This window comes from Hemitrygon akajei, unplaced genomic scaffold, assembly GCF_048418815.1.
Source record: "Hemitrygon akajei unplaced genomic scaffold, sHemAka1.3 Scf000042, whole genome shotgun sequence".
Taxonomy (NCBI): Eukaryota; Metazoa; Chordata; class Chondrichthyes; order Myliobatiformes; family Dasyatidae; genus Hemitrygon; species Hemitrygon akajei.
In genome coordinates, this window is record NW_027331928.1 from 2,414,734 (window position 1) to 2,428,564 (window position 13,831).

The 13,831-nt window shown below is 48.1% G+C and overlaps 1 protein-coding gene across 1 annotated transcript in view; it reads right to left on the minus strand.

Annotated features, from left to right (window-relative positions):
- Positions 1–2,866: 2,866 nt before the first annotated feature.
- LOC140720436 (uncharacterized) overlaps positions 2,867–13,831 on the minus strand; it is a 33,541-nt gene continuing 22,576 nt past the window's right edge. Inside the window, exons 6-10 of the mRNA XM_073035287.1 lie at positions 9,550–9,666; positions 8,131–8,346; positions 5,160–5,302; positions 3,467–3,531; positions 2,867–3,065 (exon numbers count right to left, since the gene is read on the minus strand). Of these exons, the coding sequence (XP_072891388.1) occupies positions 2,867–3,065; positions 3,467–3,531; positions 5,160–5,302; positions 8,131–8,346; positions 9,550–9,666 (740 nt within the window). The remainder of the gene's footprint in view (positions 3,066–3,466; positions 3,532–5,159; positions 5,303–8,130; positions 8,347–9,549; positions 9,667–13,831) is intronic.

Consider the following 13,831-nt stretch of genomic DNA (forward strand, 5'->3'; position numbering starts at 1 on the left):
CGATCTACAGGTAGTGTTGAGGAAACACAGAGGCTGTAGAAGGACTCAGACAGATTAGGAGAATGGGCAAACAAGAGACAGGTGGAAAACAGTGTGGGGCAGTGTACAGTCATACGCTTTGGTAAAAGCCTCGTCTGTTTTCTAAATGGAGAGAATGTTAAAAGAAATGTTGCAAAGGACATTGGGAATCCTGGTAAGGGTTAACCTGCAAGCTGAGGAAGGAGAACGGGATGTTTGCATTCATAGCGAAAGGACTATTAAAGCAAGAATACAATCTTAAGGCTTTATAGGGCACTGATGAAGACTCATTTGGAACGTTGTGAGTGACTTGGGACCGCTAATGTAATGAAAAATGCACTTAGGTTGCAGAGGGTTCAAAGGGGGGTCATGAGAGTGATTCCGGGATTGAAAGTGCTGTCAGATGAGGAGCGTTTTCTGCCTCCAGGTCGGCACTCACCGGAATACAGAAGAATAAAGGGTGACTGCGTTGGAACTTATCGAAAGCTAAAGGACTTTTTAGAGAGAATGTGCATAGGATATTTCAGATGGCGGGAGAGGCAATGTAACCTCTTCTGAATTCCAGTGGATACAGACCCTGAGCCATCAAAAGCTCTTCACATGACAAACTATTAATACCTCGATTCATTTTCACGATCCTCCTTTGCAGGTTCTCCAATTTTAGCTTCTGCTTGTCAAATTCGGGGTGAATTCGACCATACTATGATCACTCTTCTGAGGCGACTTTTACCTTAAGCTCGCTAACAAAATCTGGCTCATTGCACAGCACGCAATCCGGAATAGCTGACACCCTTGTGACCTCAAACAACGAGCTGCTCCAAAAAGCTATCTCATAGGGACTCGAGAATCTCACCCTCTTCGGTATTAAATTCAAATGGAATCTGTCAGCAGATCTGGGCAACATAAAGGATGTGTTGTATTTAGAGCGACTCCACAGAACGTTGACGAGGACGAATCCGGGAATGAAGGAGTTAACATATGAGGAGGGTCTGGGAGCTTTGGGCCTGCACCTACTGCAATTTAGAAGATTGCATGGGGATCTCATAGAAAATTATCGAATATTGAAAGGACGGGATAAAGTCTCTCCATCTCCCACTCTCCCCTCAGCAAACGCCAGCACTCCAGCGTTCCTGTTGTCTCGAATATTGTGTAAGAGTGGAGTGAAGTGAAGCGAAGAAAATTCAAGTGTGAAAAGAGAAAGGTGACATTATTCTAAAAAGCAGAATGAGTGTAAAAGCCCTTTATCTGAATGTCTATACTGCCTCAAATAAGATCGATGAACGTGTGGCACAAATCAGTGCAACTGGGAATGATGTAGTGGCCATTATAGAGACGTGGTTGCAGGGTGGAGAGGATTGGGAATTCGATATCCAAGGATATCAGGGAATATCGGCAGATAAGCAGGATGTTCAAGGAGGTGGTAGCGCTCTTAATTAAGGACGGGATCAGGGCGATAGTAAGAGCCGATATAAATTCTACGGAGCAGAATGTTGAATCCATCTGGGTACAGATAACACATTCATTAAAACACGAAGAGGTTGCCACGTTCCCGACTGAACAGCGGCAGGCATCAAGGTTTCGTCAGTCCCATTCCCCAGAGTGTGGTTAGCTGTCACCTTCCGCTTAGGGCATAAACTGACAATTATTGCCTGTCAACATTCCTTCATGGAATGTCTGTCGGAGAAGGCCTCGCGCCGAGCACTCGGTGCTCAACCGTAGGAGATCCATTTCTAGATTCTTGTTTGTAATTTGCCTTCAGCATCACCCCTCTCTCTCTCGTTACAGACGTTAGGAGTTTGTGGGAGTGTGGTCTGTCATCGAAGACTCGCAAATTTCTCGGGATGTACTGTGGAGAGCGTTCTGACTTGTCGCATCGCCGCCTGGTGTGGAGGCTGCAACGCAGAGGGTCGCCAGAGGCTGCAGCGGGTTCAACGCTCAGCCAATCCCATCACGGGCACAACCCTCCGCTCCATCGAGGACATGTTCAAGAAGGAATGTCTCGGGAAGACCACATCCATCAGCGAGGACCCCCTCAAGCCGGGAAATGCCCTGTGCTCATCTGTACCATCGGGGAGGGGGTACAGGCGCCTGAGAACTCAACAATTTACAAACAGTTGCTTCCACTCCGCCATCAGTTTGAGAACACTCCGTGAACACTTAAACACTCTCTGGGCATTCACATTTTTTGCAGTATTTATTAGTTTTCCCAATTTGCGTTAATTGTACATCTTTGTTCCGTGCTGAGGTCGGGTTCGAGTTGTACACGACCTCAGTGAGGCCGCACTTGGAGGTCGGTGTTATGTTCTGTTCGCCCTCCTGTAGGAAAGATGCCACTGAGCTGGGAAGAGTACAGAGGGAGATTTACGAGGATGTTGCCGTGTATCGAGGTCCTGAGATACGGAGAGAAGGCACTTAGTTCCTTGGAGCGTGGGTATGAAGCCATCAGTGGCACTGATAGTGTGAACGAACGCAGTCTTTTTCCCTTGGGTTGGGGAATTGTGAGCCAGACTGCACAGAATTGAGGTGAGAGTGTGTAAAGAGAACGGAGAGCGGAGAGGCTGATAATGGAGTCGGGGTGAAGGGAAGAGAAATTGGGAGAAGCGGAATGAAATGCCGAGAAGGGGAGGAAGAGAAGAGGAGTAGAAAGTGAGAGTAAAAGGGGGGATCGGGGGAGTTTGGGGCCTGGAATGGAGAAGAGTGGTCGAGGTGTGGAGACGGAGAGTATTGGGGGAGAGAATCTAGCAGAGGAGGAATCTAGGGTAGGAGGGAGGGGAAGGGAGGGTGGGAGGGGATGCAAGGATGCGGGTTTGAGAGAGGGGTAGATTGATTGGAGAGAAGTGGGGTGTAATCAGTTTATTGTATTCGGCCCGACCGACTGTTGACAGAGAAATTGGATCTCTTCTGGAATATCCGGGTATAAATGTGCAGACTTCTCGCAGATGAATCTGTATTTACTGTTGCAACTGTAACTCCGACTGTAAGAGCCGCACTTACTGCAGCTGGGCGATCCATAGTACATCTTGTACAAAAGATAAGAGACCACATTCCTATCAAAGAGAGTTAGACAATGTCAACAGAGTCAAAACAGATCCAACAGACCACTGGAGACAGTCGCCAAACTAATCCCACTAATCTGTGTTCTCCCCACAGTCCCTTGTCAGCCTCTAAACTAATCCCATGATACCGCGCTCTTCCCACAGCCCCAAGCCCTTTGCCGCTCTCCTCTACAATACAGAGTCAGTTCCCAAATTAATCCCACTTCCCCACCCTCTCATGACAACCCCGCATCAGTCAACAAACTAATCCCCACCGCCCTCTGTCAGTCACTAAACCTATCCCACTGCCCCATGTCCTCGTGTCAGACTCCGAACTAATCCCACTGCCCGAATCTCTCCTCACGGCCTCGTGTCACTGCGACACCACCGACCTGTAACAGTGCAAACCTCACCCGTCTCTGCATTTTCCAATCCAGTAAGTTCTGTATGCATAGCCGATAGATGTGGAAACAAATTCCTGTGAAATTAAATCCATTCTATTAATATGAATTGAACGCCCTGGGAAATGTTTCACTGCTAATGTAATGGTTTCTCTGTAGCAGCAGTGTGTTTGTGTTATGACGTGAGATAACCGGGGGCTTTGGAATGTGTGGCGTCCCATGATGGGAGGGTTTCTCTTTCCTCTGAGCCCGAGAGCGAGGGATTCGCGGGCTTTTGTTCGGCAGAAGATGGAGACAGACGATGCCAAAACGGGGTAATCGTAGACTGCCGGTCTGAGCGGACTTGGAATGGGGTCGGCAGTCGACCACGCCCGGGGGAAATCGATGGAGAACGGACGACAGGAAAACAGTGAGCTCCGAGGAGCGGATTAGACAGGGAGCAACAACGAACTCGTCAGCATGTTCCGTTAAAATGGGACCTTTTTCTATTTCTTTGCTATACTACATCAATAGTCAAATGAAGAATCATAAAGCCCAATCGTTTCATTGCAAATGATGCATTGTCGTGGGAATGACTTGAACCCGGGCAGCACATCAATACAAACGAGATCCCTCAGATTGTCCGGGTCAGAGGCACTAGCGCACTCCACCCCCACTCCAACCACCCCCCCCCCCCATCGTGACTCCCAAACAAACGCATGCTGATCGAACCTGATGGTTACATGAAGCCTCTTTCCATCCCTGACTTCGGGGAAAATGTGAAGAGAAGGGACGCAGATGGTATCACCTCATGTGTGATCCCAGGAGTGTGTGATGCGTCGGTGTGGAGGGAGATTCTCTCTGTGTCTGACCCAAGGAGTGTGTGATGGGACAGTGTGGAGGGAGGTTGACTTGTGACTGACCCCGGGAGTGTGTGATGGAACGGTGTGGAGGGAGTTTTACCTGTGTCTATCCCCGGGAGTGTGTGATGGGACGGTGTGGAGGGAGATTCACTCGGTGTGTGACTCCGGGAGTGTGTGATGGGACGGTGTGGAGGGAGTTATACTCTGTGTCTGTCCCCGGGAGTGTGTGATGGAACGGTTTGGAGGGAGTTTTAATCTGTGTCTATCCCCGGGAGTGTGTGATGGGACAGTGTGGAGAGAGATTCACTCTGTGTCTGTCCCCGGGAGTGTGCGATGGGACAGTGTGGAGGGAGTTTTTCTCTGTGTCTGTCCCCGGGAGTGTGCGATGGGACAGTGTGGAGGGAGTTTTTCTCTGTGTCTGACCCCGGGAGTGTGTGATGGGACGGTGTGGAAGGAGTTTTACTCGGTGTCTGACCTCAGGAGTGTGTGATGGGACGGTGTGGAGAGAGATGCACACTGCGTCTGTCCCCGGGAGTGTGTGATGGAACAGTGTGGAGGGAATTTCACTCTGTGTCTGTCCCCGAGAGTGTGTGATGGGACGGTGTGGAGGGAGTTTTACCTGTGTCTATCCCCGGGAGTGTGTGATGGGACGCTGTGGAGGGAGTTTACTCTGTGTGTGACTCCTGGAGTGTGTGATGGGACTGTGGGGAGTGAGATTCACTCTGTTTCTGACCCCGGGAGTGTGTGATGGGACGTTGCGGAGGGAGATTCACTCCGTGTCTGACACCGTGAGTGTGTGATGGAACGGTGTGGAATGATTGAATCTATATTAGAGCCCGGGAGGTTCTTGTTCTTCTTCTCACCTTTTCCTGGTTTGAATTTATTTCGAGGAGCCTTGCATCAATGTTTGAACAATGATCCCTCGCCCCATCATAAGATTTCTCCAAGGTGGATATAAAATAACACCGAACGTCATTTTCGATCCAGTTCTGAGGACACTTTTGCTCTGCAAATCAGGAACAAAGGAACAGTGAATCTACCTCCAGACCTCCCATTGCACTAGCTGGAATCAGGAAAAAAATCAATCTCCGTCCAGAGCCTGTCATCCCGGTTTCGGAGGGCAGATGGCGCTGCTTTCACACCATCCTGACACACATTCCTGCAGTCAGACAGAGTGTAAAGCTCCTCCCACACCGTCCCATCACAGACTCCCGGGATCAGACACAGAGTTAAGCTCCTTCCACACCGTCCCATCACACACCCCTAGGGTCAGACACAGATTGAAGCTCCCTCAACACCGTCCCATCACACACTCCCGGGGTCAGATGCAGTGTGAAGCACAGTCCACACCGTCCCATCACGCACTCTCTGAGACAGAGATAGAGTGAATCCCTATCCGCACCATCCGACCACATACTCCCGGAGTCACACACAGAATGAAGCTCCCTTCACACCTTCCATTCACAAGTACTGTAAATGCTAATAAGTGTGAGGTGCTAAATCTTGGAATGTATAATGAAAATAGGACATAAATTGTAAATGGTAGGGCATTGAGGAATGCAGTCGAAAGGAGAGATCTAGGTAAATGGTGCATAGTTCCCTGAAGGTGGAATCTCATGTGGATGGAGTGGTGAAGAAAGCTTTTGGTATGCTGGCCTTTATAAATCAGATCAATGAGTATAGGTGTTAGGATGAAATGTCAAAATTGTAGAAGGCATTGGTGTGGTCAAATTGGAGGTAATGTGTACAGTCCTGGTCACCTAATTATAGGAAAGATGTCGACAAAATAGAGAGAGTGCAGTGAAGGTTTACTAGAATGTTACCTGGGTTTCAGTACCTAAGTTACAGGGAAAGGCTGAACAAGTTAGGACTTTATTCTTTGGAGCGCAGAAGGTTGAGGGGGGACATGATAGAGGTACTTAAAATTCTGAGGTGGATAGATAGAGTTGACGTGGATAGGGTTTTTCCACTGAGAGTATGGGAGATTCAAACAAAAGAACAATAGTTGACTGTCAAGGGGCAAAAGTTTAGGGACATCACGAGAGGGAATTTCTTTACTTCGAGGGTGGTGGTTGTGTGGAACGAGCTTCCAATAGAAGTGGTAGAGGCAGGTTAGATTTTATCAGTTAAAAAAAAAATCGGTATGTATATAGGCAGGAAAGACTGGGGGGTTATGAGCGGACTGCAGGAAGGCGGGACTAGGTGAGAGTAAGCTTTCGGCACCGACTAGATGGGCCGAGATGGCCAGTTTCCCTGCTGTAATTGTTGTATGTTATGTATATTGCACTAAGATCAGGCACGGAGGTAACCTCCCTCTAAACCGTTCCATCACTAACCTCCATGGCCGGACAAAACTGACACCGTCCCGTTACACTTTCCTGGGGTCGGAAAAAATGTGAATCTCCCTCCACACCATCCCATCACACACTTCCGGGGTCAGACACAGAGTGAAGCTCCCTCCATACCGTCCCATCACACACTCCCGGGGTCAGAAACAGAGTGAAGCTCCCTCCACACCATCCCATCACACAATTCCGGCGTCAGACACAGAGTGAATCTCCCTCCACACCATCCCATCACACACTCCCGGGGTCAAACACAGAGTGAAGCTCCCTCCACACCATCCCATCACACACTCCCGGGGTCAGACACAGAGTGAGTCTCCCTCCATACCGTCCCATCACACACTCCCGGGGTCAGACAGAGAGTGAATTTCACTCCACACCGTCCCATCACACACTCCCGGGGTCAGGCACAGAGTGAAGCTCCCTCCACACCGTCTCATCACACATTCCCGGGGTCAGACAGAGAGTGAAATTCCCTCCACACCGTCCCATCACACACTCCCCGGGACAGACACAGAGTGAATCTCCCTCCACACCGTCCCATCACGCACTCCCGGGGTCAGACACAGAGTGAATCTCGCTCCACACCGTCCCATCACACACTCCCGGGGTCAGACACAGAGTGAATCTCGCTCCACACCGTCCCATCACGTACTCACCGGGATAGATTCAGGATGTTACTCCTTCTTCACCGTGTTATCACACAATCCCTGGTTCGGAGGACAGTATTTATTTCACTTAGCAACGTCCAATCACACACACACCCTTCGTCAGACCCAGTGTGAATCTCTCTCTCCAAGGCACCATGACACACTCCAGCGGTCAGACACGGAAGGAAACTCCCTCAGGCCGAACTCCAAATGCCAGAGTGATTCGACCTCTACAGCTTCTCAACACACCACAGAGCGAAGTGTCAGACACAGAGGGAAGCTGGCTCCACACGGTCGCATCACACACTCCCGAGTCTAACACCGTGTGATTATCCCTCCTTACGTCCCATCACACACATCCTGAGTGAAGCTCTCCACACCATCCCATCACACCCCTCTCTGTTCTCACACAAAGCAAATTTCCGCCCATAGCCTCACACTCCCGGGGTCAGAGACAGAGTGAATCTCCCTCCACACCGTCACATCACACACTCCCGGAGTCAGACGCAGAGTGAATCTCCCTCCACACTGTCACATCACACACTCCCGGGGTCAGACACAGAGTGAATCTCCATCCACACCGTCCCATCACGTACACCCGGGGTCAGACACAGAGTGAATCTCCCTCCACAGCGTCCCATCACACACTCCTGGATTCAGTGATAGGGGGAAACTTCCTACACGCAGCCCCATCACACACTCGCCGGGTCAAACACAGATTGAATCACCCTCCATACCATTTCTTCACACACTCCCGATGTCAAGCACAGAGTGATGCTTCCTCTCTCCATGCCTGTCCTGTGATGAGGAGCGTGTGAAAGAGGGGAATGATGTCTCACCTCTTCTGCTGGTCAACAATTCGCAAATTTGAACCTTGGCTTGATTGACAGATCTGTACTTCGTTTCCATCTCAGTGAACTGGTGACGGAGATCGCTGTGCATTCGTTTAAGATCGGACAGATTAGAGTTGAGAGCAGAAAGCTTGGATTGAAGGTCTGAGTTTAACTCATTGTAACTTCGGTCGGAGATGATCTTAGACTGACGAATCTGTGACACTGAGAGAGATGGTGAGGGAAGTTTAGTGTTTGCAGTGACACGTTAGTCAGCGTCACGCAGCCGAACGTGTCACAGAGAGTTTTGTGTCAGTGCCACGGTGAAGGGTGTCACAGTGAAGGATGTGCCTCATGCACAGTGAAAGGCTTCGGCGCCACAGTGAGGGGCGTGTTTGCGTCACGCTAAGGGGTATATCAATGTTCTGGTGAATGTTTTGTTTTTACCATGGGGGTCTGCGGCAGTATCGTGCGGTGCATGCTCGAGTTACTGAGGAACTTGTCTGTGCCACATTGTGGCAGTTTACGTGTCCTGGCCAAAGGTATACCGGATCACAATAAAGTGTATCTCGATGTCAAGGCGAGGAAAAAGTCAGTCTGATGGGCGTTGTGGTGTCACGGTATGAGGAGAATCTGTGTCATGGTGTGGGGTGTGCTGAACTCATGGAGCGGGACATGTCTCTGTCACGGTCAGAGAAATATCATGGCCACGGTGTGTGTGAGAGTTCACGATGAGGTTTGCGTCGGTGTCACGGAGAGAACTATGTTGGTGTAATTGATAATTTAGGTGTCTGTATCACGTTCAGGTGTTTGCCTGTGTCAGGGTGAGGGGTGGGTAATTGCCTCAGTGAGCGGTACATCGGTGTTATGGGGTGATACTGTCTCGGTAAGGGGTGTTACAGTGACGTGTGAGTCTTTGTCACGATGTGGTGTGGAGAGGATTACTTTGAGGAGCGTGAAGGTGTCACGGTGTACGGTACCTCAGTGTCACGGTGAAGAGAGTGTCGGTGTCACTGTGAGGTGTGTTTCGGTGTCGCCTTGAGGAGATTATCAGTGACACGGTCAGGGGCATGTCGATTTCACAGTGAGTAGTGCTTTGCGGTCAGTGTGACTGCCACGTGTGTGTCACGGCGATAGTTGTGTGAGTGTCGCGGTTAGGAGTGTATCTGTGTCTCGTTGAAGGTCGTGACCGTGACAGCGTTGTTGATGTTATGGTGAATGTCGTGACTGTGTCAGGACAAGTCTTGATTGAGTTACGGTAAAGGCCGTGTTTTTATCACGGTTAGGGGTGTGTCCGTGTTGTGGTGATGTGTTTTAGTCGGTGTTACGGTAAGCGGCGTGTCGGGGTCACTGTGGTGTTTTACAATAACAATACATTCGACTCTCTTTATTTATGGTCTGACTCCACCCGGAGCCCGTTCCACTCACCATGGATCGAGAATCCGGCCACTATCACGATCAGGGCGGACGTAACTAGGCAGAGTAGGCAGATCAGACGGTACGGTCTATTTCCGATCTTCACTTTCGACTCCTGTTCATGCGCAGCTGTGGCGAGACCACAAGACCATGAGACCATAAGATAAAGTGGCAGAAGTAGGCCATTCGGGCCATCGGGTCTACTCACTCGTGCAATCATGGGCTGATCCAATTCTTCCAGTCATCCCCACTCCCATGCCTTCGTCTCATACCCTTTGATTCCCTGACTAATCAAGAACCCATCTCTCTGTGCATTAAATGCCCCAAATGACTTGGCCTCCACAGCCGCACGTGGCAACAATTTCCACAGATTTACCACCGTCTGACTAAAGTAATTTCTCTGCATCTCCGTTCTAAATGGACATCCTTAAATCCTGAATTTGTGTCCTCTTGCCTTAGACTATCCTACCATTGGAAATAACTTCCAATATTTACTCTCTTCAGGCTTTTTAACGTTTCTATAAATTCCCCCCACCCCCCCAAACTCCTGAACGTCAGGGAATAAGCCCGAGAGCTGCCAGACTGTCCTGATACGGTAACCCTTTCATTCCCGGAATCATTCTCGTGAATCTCTCTGGACCTTCTGTAATGTCAGCATATTCTATTAAAAATAAGGCGCACACAAGATCACCTTTCTGGTATCTTGCACAAAGATACATTTGCGACATTCCTGCTGTATATTTTCCTGCAATCAGCTGTTACCAATTAACCATATAAACATACACCTATTACAGCACGGAACAAGGCCGTCTCGGCCCCTCTAGTCCGTGCTGAAAGCTTACTCTCAGTCCCACCGACCTGCACACATCCAGTCATCACCATTCCTTTCCTGTCCATATGGCGATCCATTTTTTTAATGACAATATCGAACCTGCCTCTATCACTTCTACTGGAAGCTCGTTCCACACAGCCGCAACTCTCTGGGTAAAGAAGTTCCCTCTCGTGTTACCCCCTAAACTTTTGCCTCTTAACGCTCAACATGTTCTCTTCTTTGAATCTCCCCTACCCTCAATGGAAAAAAGCCTACGAACGTCAACTCTATCTATCCCCCACATAATTTTAAATACCTCTATCAAGTCCCCCCTCAACCTTCTACGCTCCAAAGAATAAAGACCTAACTTGTTCAACCTTTCCCTGTAACTTAGGTGCTGAAACCCCGGTAACATTCTAGTAAATCTCCTCTGTACTCTCTACATTTTGTTGACAACTTCCCCATAATTCGGTGACCATAAATGCACACAATACTCCAAATTTGGCCTTTACCAAAGCCTTTTACAAATTTATCATTACATCCCACTCCTATATCTGATTCAATGAACTAATTTATAAAGTTCAGCTTCTTGGCTGTGCCGAACCATTTCTCCGCCTAGTCCCACTGACCTGCACCTGGCCCATATCCCTCCATACCCCTCTCATCCATGTACCCGTCCAAGTTTTTCTTAAAAGTTAAAAGTGAGCCCGCATTCATCACTTCATCTGGCAGCTGATTCCACACTCCCACCACTCTCTGCGTGAAGAAGCCCCCCCCCCCCCGATGTTCCCTTTAAACTTTTCCCCCTTCACCCTTAACCCACGTCCTCTGGTTTTTTCTCTCCCCTGACCTCAGTGGAAAAAGCCTGCTTGCATTCACTCTATCTATACCCATCATAATTTTATACACCTCTATCAAATCTCCCCTCAGTTTCTCAAGTCCTAGCAACATCCTTATAAACCTTCTCCGCACTCTTTCAACCTTATCAATATAACCATATAACAATCACAGCACGGAAACAGGCCATCTCGGCCCTTCTAGTCCGTGCCGAACGCTTACTCTCACCGAGTCCCACCGACTTGCACTCAGTCCATAACCCTCCAGTCCTTTCCTGTACATATACCTATCCAATTTTGCTTTAAATGACAATACCGAAGCTGCCTCTAACACTTCGACTGGAAGCTCGTTCCACACAGCTACCACTCTCTGAGTAAAGAAAGTCCCCCTCGTGTTACCAGTAAACTTTTCCCTCCTAACTCTCAATTCATGTCCTCTTGTTTGAATCTCCCCTACTCTCAATGGAAAAAGCCAATCCACGTCAACTTCATCTGTCCCCCTCGTAATTTTAAATACCTCTATCAAGTCCTACCTCAACCTTCTACGCTCCAAAGAATAAAGACCTAACTTGTTCAACCTTTCCCTGTAACTTAGGTGCTGAAACCCCGGTAACATTCTAGTAAATCTCCTCTGTACTCTCTACATTTTGTTGACAACTTCCCCATAATTCGGTGACCATAAATGCACACAATACTCCAAATTTGGCCTTTACCAAAGCCTTTTACAAATTTATCATTACATCCCACTCCTATATCTGATTCAATGAACTAATTTATAAAGTTCAGCTTCTTGGCTGTGCCGAACCATTTCTCCGCCTAGTCCCACTGACCTGCACCTGGCCCATATCCCTCCATACCCCTCTCATCCATGTACCCGTCCAAGTTTTTCTTAAATGTTAAAAGTGAGCCCGCATTCATCACTTCATCTGGCAGCTGATTCCACACTCCCACCACTCTCTGCGTGAAGAAGCCCCCCCCCCCCGATGTTCCCTTTAAACTTTTCCCCCTTCACCCTTAACCCACGTCCTCTGGTTTTTTCTCTCCCCTGACCTCAGTGGAAAAAGCCTGCTTGCATTCACTCTATCTATACCCATCATAATTTTATACACCTCTATCAAATCTCCCCTCAGTTTCTCAAGTCCTAGCAACATCCTTGTAAACCTTCTCCGCACGCTTTCAACCTTATCAATATAACCATATAACAATCACAGCACGGAAACAGGCCATCTCGGCCCTTCTAGTCCGTGCCGAACGCTTACTCTCACCGAGTCCCACCGACTTGCACTCAGTCCATAACCCTCCAGCCCTTTCCTGTACATATACCTATCCAATTTTGCTTTAAATGACAATACCGAACCTGCCTCTAACACTTCTACTGGAAGCTCGTTCCACACAGCTACCACTCTCTGAGTAAAGAAAGTCCCCCTCGTGTTACCAGTAAACTTTTCCCTCCTAACTCTCAACTCATGTCCTCTTGTTTGAATCTCCCCTACTCTCAATGGAAAAAGCCAATCCACGTCAACTCCATCTATCCCCCTCGTAATTTTAAATACCTCTATCAAGTCCCACCTCATCCTTCTACGCTACGTATAATAAAGAGCAAACTTGTTCAAACTTTCCCTGTAACTTAGGTGCTGAAACCTAGGTAACATTCTAGTAAATCTCCTCTGCACTCTCTCTATTTTGTTGACATCTTTCCTATAATTCAGTGATCAGAACTGTACACAATACTCCAAATTCGGCCTCGCCAATGCCTTGTACAATTTTAACATTACATCCCAGCTCCTATACTCAGTGCTCTGATTTATAAAGGCCAGCGTTCCAAAAGCTTTTTTCACCACTCTATCCACATGAGATTCCACCTTCAGGGAACTATGCATCATTATTACTAGATCACTCTGTTCTACTACATTCTTCAATGCCCTACCATTTACCATGTATGCCCTGTTTTGATTAGTCCTACGAAAATGTAGCACTTCACACTTATCAGCATTAAACTCCATCTGTCATCTTTTAGCCCAATCTTCTAACTGGCCTAAATCTCTCAGCAAGCTTTGAAAACGTACTTCGTTATGCACATCGCCACCTATCTTAGTATCCTCTCCAATTTACCACACCATGAAATTACAGATCCCCGAGGCACAGTACAGATCCCTGGGACACACGACTAGTCACCAGTCTCATACTTGACAAACAATTATCCGCCACTACCCTCTAGCATCTCCCATCCAGCCACTGTTGAATCCATTTCACTACTCCCATATTAATACCTAACGATTGAACTTCCCTAACCAGCCTTCCGTGCCGATCCTTGTGATGTCCATATATACAACAACCACTATAAATCCATGTTGACTGTTCCTAATCAGACACTGTCTACCCAGATAATTATATATACCATCTCTAAGAACACACTTCATTAATTTACCCAACATGACGTCAAACGTACAGGCCTATAATTGTTAGGATTACTCTCAGATCACTTTTTAGACAATGGAACAACATGAGCAATACGCCAATTCCCCGCATCATCCGCTTTTCTAATGACATCTGAAATATTTCTGTCAGAGTCCCTGCTATTTCTACACTAATCTCCCTCAAGGTGATAGGGAACATCTTGTCAGGTTTAGGAGATTTATCCACTTTT